Source organism: Dendropsophus ebraccatus, chromosome 15, assembly GCF_027789765.1.
Source record: "Dendropsophus ebraccatus isolate aDenEbr1 chromosome 15, aDenEbr1.pat, whole genome shotgun sequence".
Taxonomy (NCBI): Eukaryota; Metazoa; Chordata; class Amphibia; order Anura; family Hylidae; genus Dendropsophus; species Dendropsophus ebraccatus.
Window position 1 is genome coordinate 65,207,719 of NC_091468.1, and position 16,035 is coordinate 65,223,753.

The 16,035-nt window shown below is 44.2% G+C and overlaps 1 protein-coding gene across 1 annotated transcript in view; it reads left to right on the forward strand.

Moving 5' to 3' along the window:
- THBS2 (thrombospondin 2) overlaps positions 1 to 16,035 on the forward strand; it is a 61,265-nt gene that overhangs the window by 10,861 nt on the left and 34,369 nt on the right. The window contains exons 2-6 of the mRNA XM_069954388.1: positions 3,853 to 3,924; positions 4,889 to 5,445; positions 8,461 to 8,545; positions 14,133 to 14,320; positions 14,985 to 15,125. Of these exons, the coding sequence (XP_069810489.1) occupies positions 3,858 to 3,924; positions 4,889 to 5,445; positions 8,461 to 8,545; positions 14,133 to 14,320; positions 14,985 to 15,125 (1,038 nt within the window). The 5' untranslated portion in view covers positions 3,853 to 3,857. The remainder of the gene's footprint in view (positions 1 to 3,852; positions 3,925 to 4,888; positions 5,446 to 8,460; positions 8,546 to 14,132; positions 14,321 to 14,984; positions 15,126 to 16,035) is intronic.

A 16,035-nucleotide genomic window follows, 5' to 3' on the forward strand; every position in this document is an offset into this window, starting at 1 on the left:
ACACCATCAGTTGATGATCATTTCCATCACAGAACGATAATCTGCCAAGTCTAGAATTGTTTAAAATACCTAGTCTCCCCTGTAAGGTAGGTGAACTTGCACAATCCACATATAGAAAATTAGCAACTCCAGTTAGTGACCAAATTGGTTACGAATAGAGTTGAGCGTATTTCGAGCATGCTTGAGTTTGTTGGAACCCAAGTGTGCGGCATTTGATTACCGGTGGCTGCCGAAGTTGGATGCCGCCCTAGGAAGTATTATAAAACATGCATACAGCCTATGGCCTGTGGCTGTATCCACGTTTTCCATGACTTCCTAGGGCTTCTACCTTCCTGCACCCCTCAATGTCTATGCTGTATTATTCTGAGCTTTAACAGGGTTGGCCATGTGTGGGGATTCTATAGTCTTTTGGCAGGGGTTATATATTTCAACTGCGTAACTTGTGACTGTCATTAACTTGTACCAGTCTTAGGTTGAAGACAACTCTGTGCAGACATGACAAGCTGTCTATGACTGGACTGGATATGCTGCCCTAGGTTTCAGCTTTCACCATCTAGTGCCACCTAGTATTGTGGTTTGCTTTGGTTTTGGAGTTACTCTGATGACCCTAGGACTTCAGGGACATGGTTAGTACCCACCAGTGTATGGTCTGTACTGGTACTCACCGCTGGTAAATCACTGCTCAACCTCTCTGCATCCAGGCCTCTGTCCTGTCCCCTGCTTTCTCTACCATGGCTGCTGTTCCTCGTCTAGCACACACATACTCTCACGGTACATAAAGGGCCATTGCACACAATACAAATGTGTCCTCCAACCTATCCCTGCCTGGCACTACCTCTTTGAGGCTGCTCTAGATGCCCACCTGTGCGTAAGCTAACAATAGTCTGGTTTTCCATAGTTGTGATCTGCTATCCTGTATTTGACCTGTACCTGTTTACCTGTTGTTGCCTCTGCCTTGAGTATTACGATAACCCTTCTGTGCTTGATCCAGACCAATGACCCTGTATCTGACAGGTCAAGCAAAAACAAGCCTTGGGTTCGGTACAGGAGGTGAGGCAGAACTGGAAAGCTGTATTCTGGAGTAATCAGAAATATAGTCAGACAAGCCAAGAGTCACGCATAGCAATCATAGTGTTGAGCAATCCCTAGAATAGTTATGCAATGGATCAATTAAAGAACGGTAGAAAAAACTAAATAAAAAACGGTAAACTAGTAAACAAGCAGAATCCAGTGCCAAGAACTGTTAAATGGTGTGCCTGAAGATTCAGTGTCGTAAGAGGAGCCTGGATGGGTATGCTTGTTACAATTGAACTCCAGTATTTTTATAGTATTGTATATTGTACAGTGGTGCCTTGGATTACGAGCATAATTCGTTCTGGGACGGCGCTTGTAATCCAAATCCACTCTTAAACCAAAGCAAATTTTCCCATAAGAAATCACTGATATGCAGACAATTGGTTCCACTCCCCAAAAATAATGATTTTATATTTTGAATAACATGTAAGACAAATGAAACAGACATTTATAAACAGCTGAATATGTGATATTATAGGTTACTGTACAGTATAGCAGCATGTGGTATATAATGTATAGTAAGGGCATAAACCTAAAACACAGCAGCAGTTTGTAGATACAGGATGGAACTGCAGATCCCTATAATGTAGCAGCGTAGTACAACAGGCTAGAATAGAGAAGCAGGGCTGCTGTCAGAGGTCTGTGTGGTCACATGACAGCAATGGGGAAGGGGTGTGTGCTCAGCATGGACTCATCAGGACTGACAGAGACTGCAGGGAGCAGGAAGGAATGAGCAGGGCAGATGTGGGCACATACATGCAGCACTCTATGTCCGGGGAGAGAGGGGTTACAGCTATGAAGAGATTACCTCCACAGTCCTGTCCCCTGATGTAAGCCCCAGCCTGAAGTGGATCTGCTATGATTTGGAAGGCAAGGGAGACTTCCAGGGTTAGAGTACAGGGCTGTAGACCCCGCTATATAGACCATGTCCCTCCCCAACTCGCGCTCCCACCTAGTACAGGGAGCTCTTAAACCAAAACAATGCTCTTAAACCAAGTCACAATTTTGAAAAACTGTGAGCTCTTAAACCAAAACGCTCTTAAACCAAGTTACTCTTAAACCAAGGTACCACTGTATATCGTATTGAGACAAGAGAATCACATTATTGGTCATTTCTCCTATACTTGGAAATGGGAAAATTGGTGTGTATAATTGATAGGTGTTGAAAGACATCACGTTTGTGTTCTCTTATGGGGTGTAATAATATCGGCTTTTGTCACCCTTATTTGGGTTATTTCCTGGTTGAAATTTTTATTTTTACAAGGTCTGTCATGTAGCATTTACTTAGCCTGTATACTTATATAGCGATTACTTGTCTAACATTGTATACGTTGCACAAAATACGGCAACAAAGTGCTGTTTTATCAGGAATAGCCGCCTCTTCTTTTAGTTCTTCTGACCCTTAATGATTTTTTAGACAATGTTTTTTTTTCCGTTAATTGAGTAGAAATGCGTCCGCCAGGTAGACAGCCAGTCTTTCCCAATAACCCCTGGGTTGTTTTCTTGATTGACAGGGCCAAAGATATAACATCAGGCCTAACCTTCTTTGTCTTCTTCTGTTACAAGTCATTAAGATGGGAGAATTTTTGAGTCCTATTCTATGCATTGTATTTATTAAGTAATTTTAATATTTTTTTCATCACTTACAACATCAACTTCTGCTTCAGTTATGGTAAAGCGAATGTACCACTATGTACCCGATGTATCTTCAAACACCGGCTCGCCCTGAAGCACTGGAGGCAGGCCCGCCGGCCCCCCAGTGTGATGAAGTATGTCAGTGGAATGCCTCACACGCCTCTGCTTTCTGCCGCAATGTGTCAATTCTTTGAGCGGAGAGTGGAGACACGCAAGGCGGGATTCTGAGCAGAGTCTATAGCAGAGCGGCGGTCTAACAGAGTCCGACTTTTTCACCCAGTATGAACATACCCTAAGGGCCTAACGACACCATAGTAAGGGGGAAACGAGCTCTCTAACGCCTAATTCCCTGCTCACTACCTGTGCTATTACACACACAGACGTGTGGGGAGGCACAGGGGATGGGCGGTTCGTGTCACGTGAAGCAGCAGGAGGGACTGTGCCAGGATGATCCTTAAATCGTCCGGGTGGCCCATTGACGAGAGCAGTGGTCTGCTGGCGCTGCACCTATTATGCGGAGCAACGGGTGGCAGACCGCCACTATCGCTATCTTTTTAATAGAACATCTAAGACAACAATCTGTCGCTGATCGTTGCCTTCCAACATGTCCTACTACGAAAAAAAATTATTATCCAGAGTGGCCGGTAATTGGCCAAGTATGGACAGTAATCATTTGGTGTAATAGGGCCTAAGCGGCAAAGGATGAGAGGTAGGTTGCAATCCAGTCTGTGTCAGCTGGCGTTCCCATCCATTTCCATTTAGGACATTGCTGGATCACTAGACATAACTGGGGGAGATTTATCAAACATGGTGTTTGGCCCCGTTCCCACTGAGCCAATCAGATTCCACCTTTCTTTTTCCAAAGAGTCTGTGAGGGATGAAAGGTGGATTCTGATTGGTTGCTAGGGGCAACTGAGCCAGTTTCACTTTACTCCATGTTTGATAAATCTCCCCCCCCTGTGCGTGATCCCAATCTAATCCCCGACACGGCTTAATCTTACGGAATAATAAACTCGTCTTGTCCAGTGTCTAATAGGGTTGTTCACACAGTACTTACTTATATGTCATACCGCCACTTGTTATCTGTTTGCAGAGACTACAAGACGCCATTCTCACCTTCTTAAATCCTTCTTTCCTCTGTAGGAGTTATGCTGCAAAGAAAGCTGGTGTGGCTGCCGGTTTTTATTACATTCTGCGCTTCCCTTCGTGCTCAAGGTACGCTCCTTCTAGGGGGAATATAAATGTCTGGCCAGTCTGTAAACTGCATAGGAATTATTGTAGATGTAATTCTAATGGTATTTTATGTCAACTAAAATAAGTTACAATACAGTTTCTAAATACCAGATACTATATTTTAACAGGCTGTGCCTTACAGGGGTACTCTGGCAAAACATTGTTTGTTTGTTTGGTTGGTTTTCCTTTTCAAATCAACTGGTTTCAGAAAGTTAAAAATCTCCAGTCTTCCAGTACTTATCAGCTGCTGAATGTCATGCAGGAAGTGTTGTATTCTCTCCAGTCTGACACAGTGCTCTCTGCTGCCACCTCTGTCCATGTCAGGAACTGTCCAGAGCAATAGCAAATCACCATAGAAAACCTCTCCTGCTCTGGACAGTTCCTGACATGGACAGAGGTGGCAGCAGAGAGCGCTACAGTGTCGAGTGACTCGTCCTCCTAGGGCGATACAAGCCCCGGTTATCTGGGTGAAGCTAAGTTCCCAGGGATGTCCCAGTTACTTGCACATACTTATTTGCTGCTGTATGTCCTGCAGGAAGTGGTGTATTATTTCCAGTCTGACACAGTGCTCTCTGCCGCCACCTCTGTCCATGTTAGGAACTGTCCAGAGCAGTAGCAGATCCCCATAGAAAACCTCTCCTGCTCTGGACAGTTCCTGACATGGACAGAGGTGGCAGCAGAGAGCAGTGTGTCCGACTGGAAAAAATATACCACTTCCTGCAGGACATACAGCAGCTGATAATTACTGCAATACTTAATTATTTTTTTTAAATAGAAGCAAATTACAAATCTATATAACATTCTGAAACCAGTTGATTTGAAAGAAACAAAGTACCCCTTTAAACAGATGTGAACTGAATAAATTTCAGCCAGCTTAATTAAACTATACAGGCAACAAAACGTTGAAATAATATATTGAAAACTCAATAAATTGTAATTATTTTAGATGAAGAGAAAGAAGATGAAACCACGTTTGATCTATTTGACGCCAGTAACATAAACAAGAAGACCATTGGAGTCAAACTGTTCCGTGGACAGGATCCTCAGTCCCCGGCCTTTCGCTTCCTTCGCTTTGATCATATACCGCCTGTTAAATCGGAAAAGATGAAGCAAATTATTGACTTGATGCAACAAAATGAAGGCTTTATCCTTACTGCTTCCATGAGGCAAGACAAACTCAACCGAGGAACAATTATCTCTGTGGAGGGCCCCGGCATCTCCAATAGATTGTTTGAGCTGGTTTCCAATGGCCGGGCCAATACCTTGGACCTTATATATTGGGTGGAGGGCTCACAGAATGTCATTTCCTTGGAGGACGTCGATTTGGCCGACTCCCAGTGGAAAAATATTACAGTTCAACTGACGGGGGAAAACTTTAACCTGTATGTTGGTTGTGACCTTATGGACAGCTTCCGCCTGGAGGAAACCTTCTATGAGCATTTAAGAGGAGCTAACAACAAGATGTATTTGGCCAAGGGCTCGATACGTGAGAATCACTTTAGGGTAAGCAAATCCTTTTATTTCTTAATTATTCTGTGTTGGTGCATTGCCATCTTATTAAAGAGACTCTGTCAGTAGGTTTGTGCCATCCTATCTAAGGGTTGCATGAACTAGTGATAGAGAAGCTGAACAGAATGATGTATCACTTACTTCCAGAGATCTCCTCCTGAATAACGTGGACAATAACTAGTCCTTTTCATTATGTGCATGAGCTCAGTAGTCCTGGATATTCATGAGAAGCAGAAAACTCCGCCCATAAGCTGCTGATTGGCAGTTATTTATCCATGCTGTGTATAGGTAGTCAACTGTCAATCAGCAGCTGGAGGGTGGGCAGAGGGGTGTGGCAAGAACCCTAGTCTCCTGCATATTAGGAGAACGGCTGAACAGAATGATGGAAGTAATATACCGATCTGTTCAGCATTTCTGTCACTAGTATATGCTGCCCACATTTAAGGCCACATAAACCTAGTGACAGATTCCCCACCATCTGCTCGTTTTCTAACTGTTGGGTTTCCCACTTCAGTGATCCCAAGAACTGATCCACATTCCAGAGTGAATAGAGCGCACTGCTTGTGCTTAGCCAGGACTTCATTCATTCTCTATAGAACCGAAGAACATTTCTGAGCATTGAACTCAAAGGGATGGGAATACTCCTTTAGGCTATGTTCACACTTTGTATGACACTAGTTGTTCCGTGACCCGGGTCACGGAGCGGCTGATGTCAGAAAAGATCATAAAGGATGACCTTTAGCGCCACTGAATTCGGATACGGGCACATCGGTGCGCACCCGCATCCAAATTCCCCGCTGCTCACAATGGAGCGTGCAGCCGGAGCCGCACGCTCCATTGCGTGCACTCACATGTCAGTTTCTTGTGGCGCTGCGAGGTATTCCAGCCGGAGTGTATACCATGTGTATACACTCCGGCTGGGATTCCTTAGAAAGCAGCACTACGTGAGTTCCGTAGGAATCACGGCCGTTGTTACCTCGGCCGTGATTACTGCAGAACCTACGTAGTGGGAACATGGCCTAAAAAGTAGAGCACAAAAATTGGAAATGAGTGGATAAACCATCAGTACAGCGCATGGTATCGATACAGTTCTGTGTTCTGTGTTCTGTGTTCTGTTAGGCCGGGTTCACACTGCTTTTTTTGCTGTCTTTTTAACTGATCCATTTTAAATGGTTACTTTTAATGTCCACAAAGTGGTCATAATGTTTTTGTGTATGCTAAAAATTAAATGATCCTTTGGATCTGTTTATTTTTTTTTTTGTAATGGAAGTCAGTGGAAAAACGGATTCAAATGAATACACACAATTGCATCTATTTTTCCATCCGTTTTTTTTTGGACTGCAAAAATGCAGCGCTACCCTGTCCATAATTTAATATAAAACATATATATATGGCAAAATCTCTGCCTCCAGAAAAAGTTTGATCTAATTATCATTAGGAATTTTTTTTTTTTTAATTATTTAAAAATTGTTATTGTTTAAAGGGGTACTCTGGCATTTCTTTTTCTTTTAAATCAAATGGTGTCGGAAAGTTATTTTGATTTGTCATTTAGTTCTATTTAAAAGAAACCTTAAAAAGACCGTACCACTAGGCACATCACTTTTTCTGTTTTTTTTTTTTTTTCAATGAATAGACCGCCGCTGGGATGTCCTTTTTTTTATCAGCAGCCGGGTTCCTGCGCATGACACCGGTCTATTACCAAGCACTGGCCAGGCATGAAGCACTGGGGGTGGGCCAGCTAGCCCCAGTGTGGTGAAACCCTCTTCCCCTCTGTTGGCTCCATTAAAATCAATAAAGCCACTTCACAGAGGGGAGGAGAGATTGTTACACTAGGGGCCGGCGGGCCCACCCACCCAGTGCTTCATGCCCACCAGTGCTTGTTAATAAACCAGTGTCATGCGCGGGAACTGCTGTTCAAAAAAAGGACTTGTATCCCCATGTCGGCGGCAGTTTATTCATGTGAAAATAAAAAGCGATGTACTAGTGGTAAATTTGCTAAAAGCAATGTCAGGAACTGTCCAGAGCAGGAGAGGTTTTCTATGGGGATTTGCTGCTGCTCTGGACAGTTCCTGACATGGACAGAGGTGGCAGCAGAGAGCACTGTGTCAGACTGGAAAGAATACACCACTTCCTGCAGAGCATACAGCAGCTGATAAGTACTGGGAGACTGGAGATTTTTAATTAGAAGTAAATTATAAATCTATATAACTTTCTGACACCATTTGATTTGAAAGAGTACCCCTTTAAGGTCATGGTGAATAGATAACTAAGGCTCTTGTAATAATGGATCTCATAGTGCCGATTGGAGGTACAATAATTCCATGACATATACTTTTGCTGTATACCTATGACACATGCTGCATGTTATAAAAATATATCATGCAGATTTTTTTATTGTTTACTTCTCTATGAAATAGTGCTGCACCCTAGTAGCAATAAATTACCAACCCTGTGACCCACCTTCTTGGCACTTCTATAGCTGTCAATCAGCAATTGTATGCGTTTACTGTATATGCCTGGAGACTTCCAAACACAATGGCATCGCAAACACAGTGTGAATAGAGCCTAAAAAAACTCTAAGGGCCCTATTACACGGGACGATTATCGTGCAAAAAATCGTTATATCGTTTAAACGATAATCGTTCTGTGTAATGGCAGGCAACGATCGGAAAATCATCTGTGTCGTTGATTTAGATCTGAACCTAAAATTATCGTTAATCGTTCTCTGTAATTCCACATTCGTTCGCTCAAGTTCCGCATTTGTTCACTAATCGCTCAGTGTAATTCCACATTGTCCATTGTTTTTCTGGGATCAGAAGAAGTAAACGATCATAGTAACGATCGTAACTTACGATTATCGTTCTGTGTATTATGGTGAACGATTTCAGGTTAACGATAAACAATCTCGTTTGCGATTGTCTACCGTTAGTCGTTAATCGTTAAAAATCGATCACTGTAATAGGACCCTAAATCTTACTTGCGGCTTATCTATTTCCGCTGTATCTGCAGGGACTGCTTCAGAACGTCCAGCTAATATTCGATACCACAGTTGAAGATGTTCTAAGGACAAAAGGCTGCCAGCTGAGCCACACAGGTAGTGCCATCCACATGCATGCCCCATTGTATTACCAATCAGTAACAGACGTTTAACAATGATCTTTGTTTCCTAAGCTTATGAAGGATCAGTAGTCTTATGTCCCCCGTAAAGGGGTACTCCTGTTTCTTTCTTTTTTTCTTTTCCATCATCTGGTGTCAAAAACTTATATATATTTCTAATTTACTTCTATTTAAAAATCTCCAGTCTTCCATTACTTATCAGCTGCTGCATGCCCTGCAGGAAGTGGTGTATTCTTTCCAGTGTGACGCAGTGCTCTCTGCTGCCACCACTGTCCATGTCAGGAACTGTCCAGAGCAGGAGAGGTTTTCTATGGGGATTTGCTGCTGCTCTGGACAGTTCCTGACATGGACAGAGGTGGCAGCAGAGAGCACTGTGTCAGACTGGAAAGAATACACCACTTCCTGCAGGACATACAGCAGCTGATAAGTATTAGAAAATTAGTAAATTAGTAAATTACACATTTGGGACCAGTTGATCTGAAAGTAAAAAAAAAAAGGTGAACAATCCCTTTACCATCAGTGTGGAAAAGCACTTCTCTATTCCACTGGTGTTGGAATATTTCTCTCTGTTTCCTTTGTGGTTTTGTAATATTATTATACTTTTATATAAGCTTTCCTAGTTTGTTTTTATCCAGTACGATTTGGCGTGTGACATCACTGTGTATTTGTTCTCATTGATCTCTCGAGGGCTTCATGAAAGGAGTAAAAGGACAAATCCATATGTTATGGAAGACATAGTGCTATGGGGACCTATGATCTGCTGTAGTACTGGAAGCCTTAGTGATTCATTGTACATATGTAGTGCGTGTTTGATTGTCTGCTCCTGTTAAACATAATTCAGCTCAGGCTCTGACAGTACCAGGTAATCTATCCGCAAAGTCTCCCCTCTAAATATTACTTACTGTATAGCTGACGTGGCCACTTAATAGGATACATGGCTACTTTTAGGATAAATAATGTATTGCACTATAAAGAGAAAAAAAATACCTTTAGATATCTAGACAAAAATTAAAGGGGTATTCCCCCCCCAAGAGCTAAAAAAATGTAATGTCCCCAAACCTAGCTGGCCTTACTCACCAAGTCCCTCTGAGTATTTTGAGACATTTCCCATCTTTCTAGCTGCTGCCATTCCTGAGTTACAAGTTTTTCTAAAAGCCGATCTATATCCAAGATAGGAAACTACATTTCCCATCATGCAATGCTTCTGCCTGATGATGGTGAAGTAGCAGAGCTGAGACAATGAAGGAGATGATGACAGTGTAGCAGAGCTGAGATGGCGGTGTCGGTGTAGCAAAGCTGAGTTGGAAGTGACAGTGTAGCAGAGCTGAGTTGGGGATGACAGTGTAGCAGAGCTAAGTTGGGGATGACAATGTAGCAGAGCTGAGTTGGCGGTGATGGTGTAGCAGAGCTGAGGTGGGGATGACAATGTAGCAGAGCTGAGTTGGCGGTGACGGTGTAGCAGAGCTGAGTTGGGGATTACGGTGTAGCGGTGCTGAGATGGCGGTGACGGTGTAGCAGAGCTGAGTTGGGGATGACAATGTAGCAGACCTTAGTTGGCGGTGACGGTGTAGCAGAGCTGAGTTGGGGATGATGGTGTAGCAGAGCTGAGTTGGGGATGACGGTGTAGCAGAGCTGAGTTGGGGATGACGGTGTAGCAGAGCTGAGTTGGGGAGGACGGTGTAGCAGAGCTGAGTTGGGGATGACGGTGTAGCAGAGCTGAGTTGGGGGGGACGGTGTAGCAGAGCTGAGTTGGGGGGGACGGTGTAGTGGAGCTGAGTTGGGGATGACGGTGTAGCAGAGCTGAGTTGGGGGGAAGGTGTAGCAGAGCTGAGATGGCACTGACCGAGTAGCAGAGCTGAGATGGTGAGTGCCGCGGGTGAAGGTGATGCCCCATGGCTGAGCTTGTTGCGGGCGATCACGGGGGAGCGGAGCTTGCCGCGGGTGATGGGGGCGGAGCTTGTCGTGAGCGATCGCGGGGGCGGAGCTTGCGGGGGGTGCCGCGGGTGAGTGCTGAGGCTATGCCGTGGGTGAGTGAGGAATGCCACAGGTGATTGGGGGGGAAGGCGGTTGGTTGTGGACCCGGGTTGGTTGTTGGTTGTGGACCCTGTGTGCTGCGAGTGAGTGCTGGACGATGCGCCTGGAGGCTCTGGACACAGGGGGTGAGCTCTGGGCTGGGGGTGAGCGGGTGGCTGCTGTTAGTTAGCTGCGCTGATCACTGTCTCCCTCTGTAACAGCAGCCACCGCATCAGTGTTCTCAGTCACTTCACTGTGCTGGGACTGAGGACACGTGATGCCGTCACGGAGGGTGGGGGCCAGGAGCAGGGAGCGTATCGGTGTGGACTGAGGTCTGATGATTCTCTGCAATCCGTGGGGGTGAATGCAGCTGGATAACAGCAAAACTGTGCAGAATCCTTAATACATTGATATTGGAAAGATGGAAAGCTACGGGTGGGCAACATATTAATGCAAAAATAATTTTGGGGGGAATACCCCTTTAACTTCTCCTGTTATTTGCTGACTACTGTATCTAGCAGTTAAAGGGGTACTCTGGCAAAAAAATCTTTGCAATCAACTGATGTAAGAAAGTTATATAGATTTGTAATTTAATTCTATTTAAAAATCTCCAGTGTTCCAATACTTATCAGCTGCTGTATGTCCTGCAGGGAGTGGTGTATTCTTTCCAGTCTGACACAGTGCTCTCTGCTGCCACCTCTGTCCATGTCAGGAACTGTCCAGAGCAGTAGCAAATCTCCATATAAAACCTCTACTACTTTCTAACACCAGTTGATATGAAAGAGAAAAAAAAGTTGCCGAAGTACCTTGTTAATATCCTTAGGCCTCCTTCTAACATCTGTTGTCCCGCAGAGTTGTGGCTACAGATGGGACCATGGATGTGCATCCGCAGCTTTCTAAAAGGGCATGTTCCCTTGCATTCAAGATAGGGGCCTTAAAATGACTTGCCAGTATTTTTTGTGACATCAATCCCAGCTCCAATACAATCTGTGGTACCTACAGATTTGTGTATGGGACCATACAAATTAATGGGTCTGCATACTGCTATTAAAGGAGAAGTCTGGCAATAATTATTAAGTATTGTATTGCCTTCAAAAGTTATACAAATCACCAATATACACTTATTACGGGAAATGCTTATAAAGTGCTTTTTCCCTGCACTTACTACTGCATCAAGGCTTCATTTCCTGGATAACATAGTGATGTCACTTCCTGGATAACATGGTGATGTCACTTCCTGGATAACATGGTGATGTCACTTCCTGGATAACATGGTGATGTCACTTCCTGGATAACATGGTGATGGCACTTCCTGGATAACATGGTGATGGCACTTCCTGGATAACATGGTGATGGCACTTCCTGGATAACATAGTGAGGTCACTTCCTGGATAAAATGGTGATATCACGACCAGACTCCCTGAGCTGTGCAGGCTGTGGCTGCTGGAGAGGATGAAGGCAGGGGGACACTGAGGGACACAGGGCACTGGAGGGACACTGAGCATACCTCTACCATCATCCTCTCCAGCAGCCACAGCCTGCACAGCTCTGGGAGTCTGGTCGTGATATCACCATTTTATCCAGGAAATGACATCACTATGTTATCCAGGCAGTGACATCACCATGTTATCCAGGAAGTCACATCACTATGTTATCCAGGAAGTGACATCACCATGTTATCCAGGAAGTGACATCACCATGTTATCCAGGAAGTGACATCATCATGTTATCCAGGAAGTGACATCATCATGTTATCCAGGAAGTGACATCACCATGTTATCCAGGAAGTGACATCACTATGTTATCCAGGAAGTGAAGCCTTGATGCAGTAGTAAGTGCAGGGAAAAAGTACTTTATACACATTTCCCGTAATAAGTGTATATTGGGGATTTGTATAACTTTTGGGGGACAATACAAAACATTAATAAAATATTTTGCTGGACTTCTCCTTTTAAGTAATGGATCATAGCTGCAATACCAGACTTATCCTGGTCTGCATAAAGTTTGCTCAACTCTAATAGTAAGGAACAAAGCCAGGAATAGAACAGCAGGTACCAAACCAACATAATAGGAAAGGCTGAGGATAATAGCCTGGTAGGCAGAGCTGGCTGGAAGGGGATCAGAGTTTTGGGTGCTGGAATCATTCTTCTTTTGGTATTGTTATTTGGTATTGTTATTCGGTCTTATTGTCTTGTTCTCTCCTGGACATAACTTTTGATATGTTGCTGTCCCTGGTGAGACTAACAATTCCTTCCATACTTGTTATTATCTATTCAGTCTCCTTCCCCCAGTTCTCAGATGCTTCTTTCTGCTGAAGACACAAAAAACTGTCTGAGCTTTTCTTTCTGTCTCCCGCTCCTCCCCCCTCCCTTCTGAGACAGCTGATGTAGGCTTTATCTGCAACTTTGTAGCTTCTTTGTAATGCTGGGAGGATTAAGCTGAGGTCAAGTTGCCAATGAACTTACTGTGATTGCAGATAGGGACTTATTTACTTCAGCCGTTTTTAGAAGGGGGAAGGAGGGGGAGACAGAAAGAAAAGCTCACACACAGTTTTATTGTGTCTTCAGCAGAGAGTAGCAGCTCAGAACTGGGGAAATAGGATGAATAGATAATAACAAGTATGGAAGGAATTGTTTGTCTAACCATGGACAGCAACATGTTTGAGCGGAATACCCCTTTAAATTTTACATTTTGTGTGATGTGCACAGTTATCTCAGGCTTTTTTCTTCTTTTGTGTGGTTATATATTTATTTCTATAGTTCTCTGATCGCTCTGTGCACTTCCATGTATGGTTTATACCAAGTGTGCACTTGTCTTATTTGTGTGTAACTTGCCATTTTGCAAGTAAACAGCAGTTTTACGTTTAAAACCGCATGACCATGAACAGTCATATTGGCAGCTGCTCTGACCTGTGTTAAAACGACATGCTGGTGCGGTTGTCAGAAGCTTTCTAGGCGTAAGTCAACCACACAGTAGCCATGAATTTCCCTAGATGTAATTGAGGAGGTCGGAATCCACCCTGAGGCTATGTTCACACTACACAGCGGGAAATTCGGATGCGGGAGCGCACGAATTCAGCGACGGTAAAGATCATTCAGGATGATCTTTTCTGACACGGCTGTTCCGTGAGCCAGGCGATGGTGGATCAGTCCAGTTGAGTGGGGTTATCTGGTGTTCTGCATCTCTCACGCATAGTCCCAAGGTATTGGCTTGGCTTAAGTGACGTCAGATTTATAATGTGTGCCAATTCAAAAAGGAAACCTACACTGTGTGGTGGGCTTCACTTGCGAGAACCCCCCGGTTGTTGAAGTATAGCCGGGGAGACGGTGGGGAGTGGTTACAAACAACAGTGAAAATGACCTAAAAATAGGGAAACTGCATGGAATTTCCCCCACAGACCTGTACATGGAAGATATGCATTAAACATAAAAAAAATTTCCGTAACCGATCACACTTGAACTTTTGCGTGCAGATGTCTTTATTTAGCAATTTTAAAAAAAGTTTTCCCTCTCCCCTTAATTAAATTACTGTTAATTCCTTGGTCTTTCTAGGGGATAATGCAATCAATGAGAAAACCGAAATGATCCATCTCACCCCCCTGACTGAATACGTGGGAAAGAAAGAAGATAGACAGATAGACTTCTGTGATCGCTCATGTGAAGAGTTAGGAACCATGTTTACTGAGCTGTCCGGACTCCGTGTTATTGTCAATAATCTCCTAGAAAATCTTCAGAAAGTAGTAAGTAGTAACCTTACCGACAGACTAATTTTACATTATTCTTACAGCAAACTTTTCAAAAGTTCGGTTTGTCAGGTTTGACGAACTTTTAACCTCAAGTTTGGGTTCATCCCAACGGAACCTTAAACGAACTGGACTAAAACGGCTAAACGATTAAATCTATACACCTAAACTTATCATATCGCTTAGCCAGTCACTGGCACTGGAGATATTCTGTCTCAGTCAGTCTGTGATTGGCTGAGCAGGCTGTCAATCTTGAGACAAGAGTAACAGCCTGCTCAACCAATCACTGGTCGAGGTGCTGTCCCTTCTCAGTAAGTGATTGGCTGAACGTGCTTGAGACTCCAGAGACCTAAAGAAGGAGACTGAGGGAGCACAGACAGGTGAAAGAAACATTTTTTATTTTTTATTTTTAGATGTGCAGTCTCCAGCTTTTCAAACTTGTGCCAAACTTTGCAAAAAGTTCATAACAAATCTCGGTTTGGGACATTCCCTTCGCTCGTTTCTAATTATCACGTAAAAGGTTTTATTTTTCTATATTACATTAATATTCTATTGTCATAATATATTAGTATTATTAGAGTTATTTAATTCTAAGTATGTATATATGAACTTCATATTCGAAATCATAATGAACATTTCCTTAATTTCATAAATGATTCAGTCTGAAGAAAACCAGGAGTTGTGGGAACTGATTGGTCCCAACAGAACGCTGAGGAACCAGTCAGTATGCTGGCAGGACGGCCGTGTCTTTGCTGATAACGAGGACTGGATTGTAGACAGCTGTACAAAGTGCACCTGCCAGGTAATCTGCTCCTACTCAATACTATTCTAAAGGTGTAATTATTTATGGAATGTTTTGAAAACAGAAACTGTCTCTTGCCATTGTGGAGGGGCCGTATTACAGGACCCGATCACTATAGTAAAAGAGCGCTGATCTGCTAGACCGGCGCTCGCTTACTGAGCCTATTACACCGCTCAATTATCGTGCAGCAATGGTGTTTTCTTGCCTTCTGCCCACAGTCTCCGGTGGAACATCAGAGACGGTCTCTGAAGTGACAGACTGCTCAGGGGCCTATTCCACGGAGCGATAATCGGCCGAATCGGAGCGATAATCGGCCGAATCGGCCTGATTCGGCCGATTATCGCTCCGTAGAATAGAGAGAACGATCAGCCGATGACACGATCATTTAGGTTCAGACCCAAAATCATCGTTCGCCACCAGCGCATCGCTACGATGGAATAGCGTTTTGCGGCAGCGACCGATGATTTCAGCAGCATCATACATTACCTGTCCGGGCTGCAGGTTTTCTCCTTCTCCCGATCCCGCACCACAGCAGCTTCAGAGCTGAACTGTCTGAACTGACAGACCATTTAGCCAATCACTTGCCGGAACCGCCGCGCCCAGTGATTGGCTGAGCGGTCTGTCAGTTCAGACAGACCGCTCCGAAGCTGCTGCGTCGCGGGATCGGGAGGAAAAAGGAGAAGACCTGCAGCCCGGACAGGTAATGTATGAAACAAGGGCTGCAAGGACATCGGCAAAGATGTCCCTGCAGTCCTCGCTTAACGATCATCGCGGCCGTGGAATAGGCCCAGTAAACGAGCGCCGATCTAGCAGATCGGCGCTCGTTTACATCGTTAATCGGCCCGTGGAATAGGACCCTTAGCCAATCACTGGCTGCGGCAGTCCTGTCCCGAGCAGTGATTGGATAAGC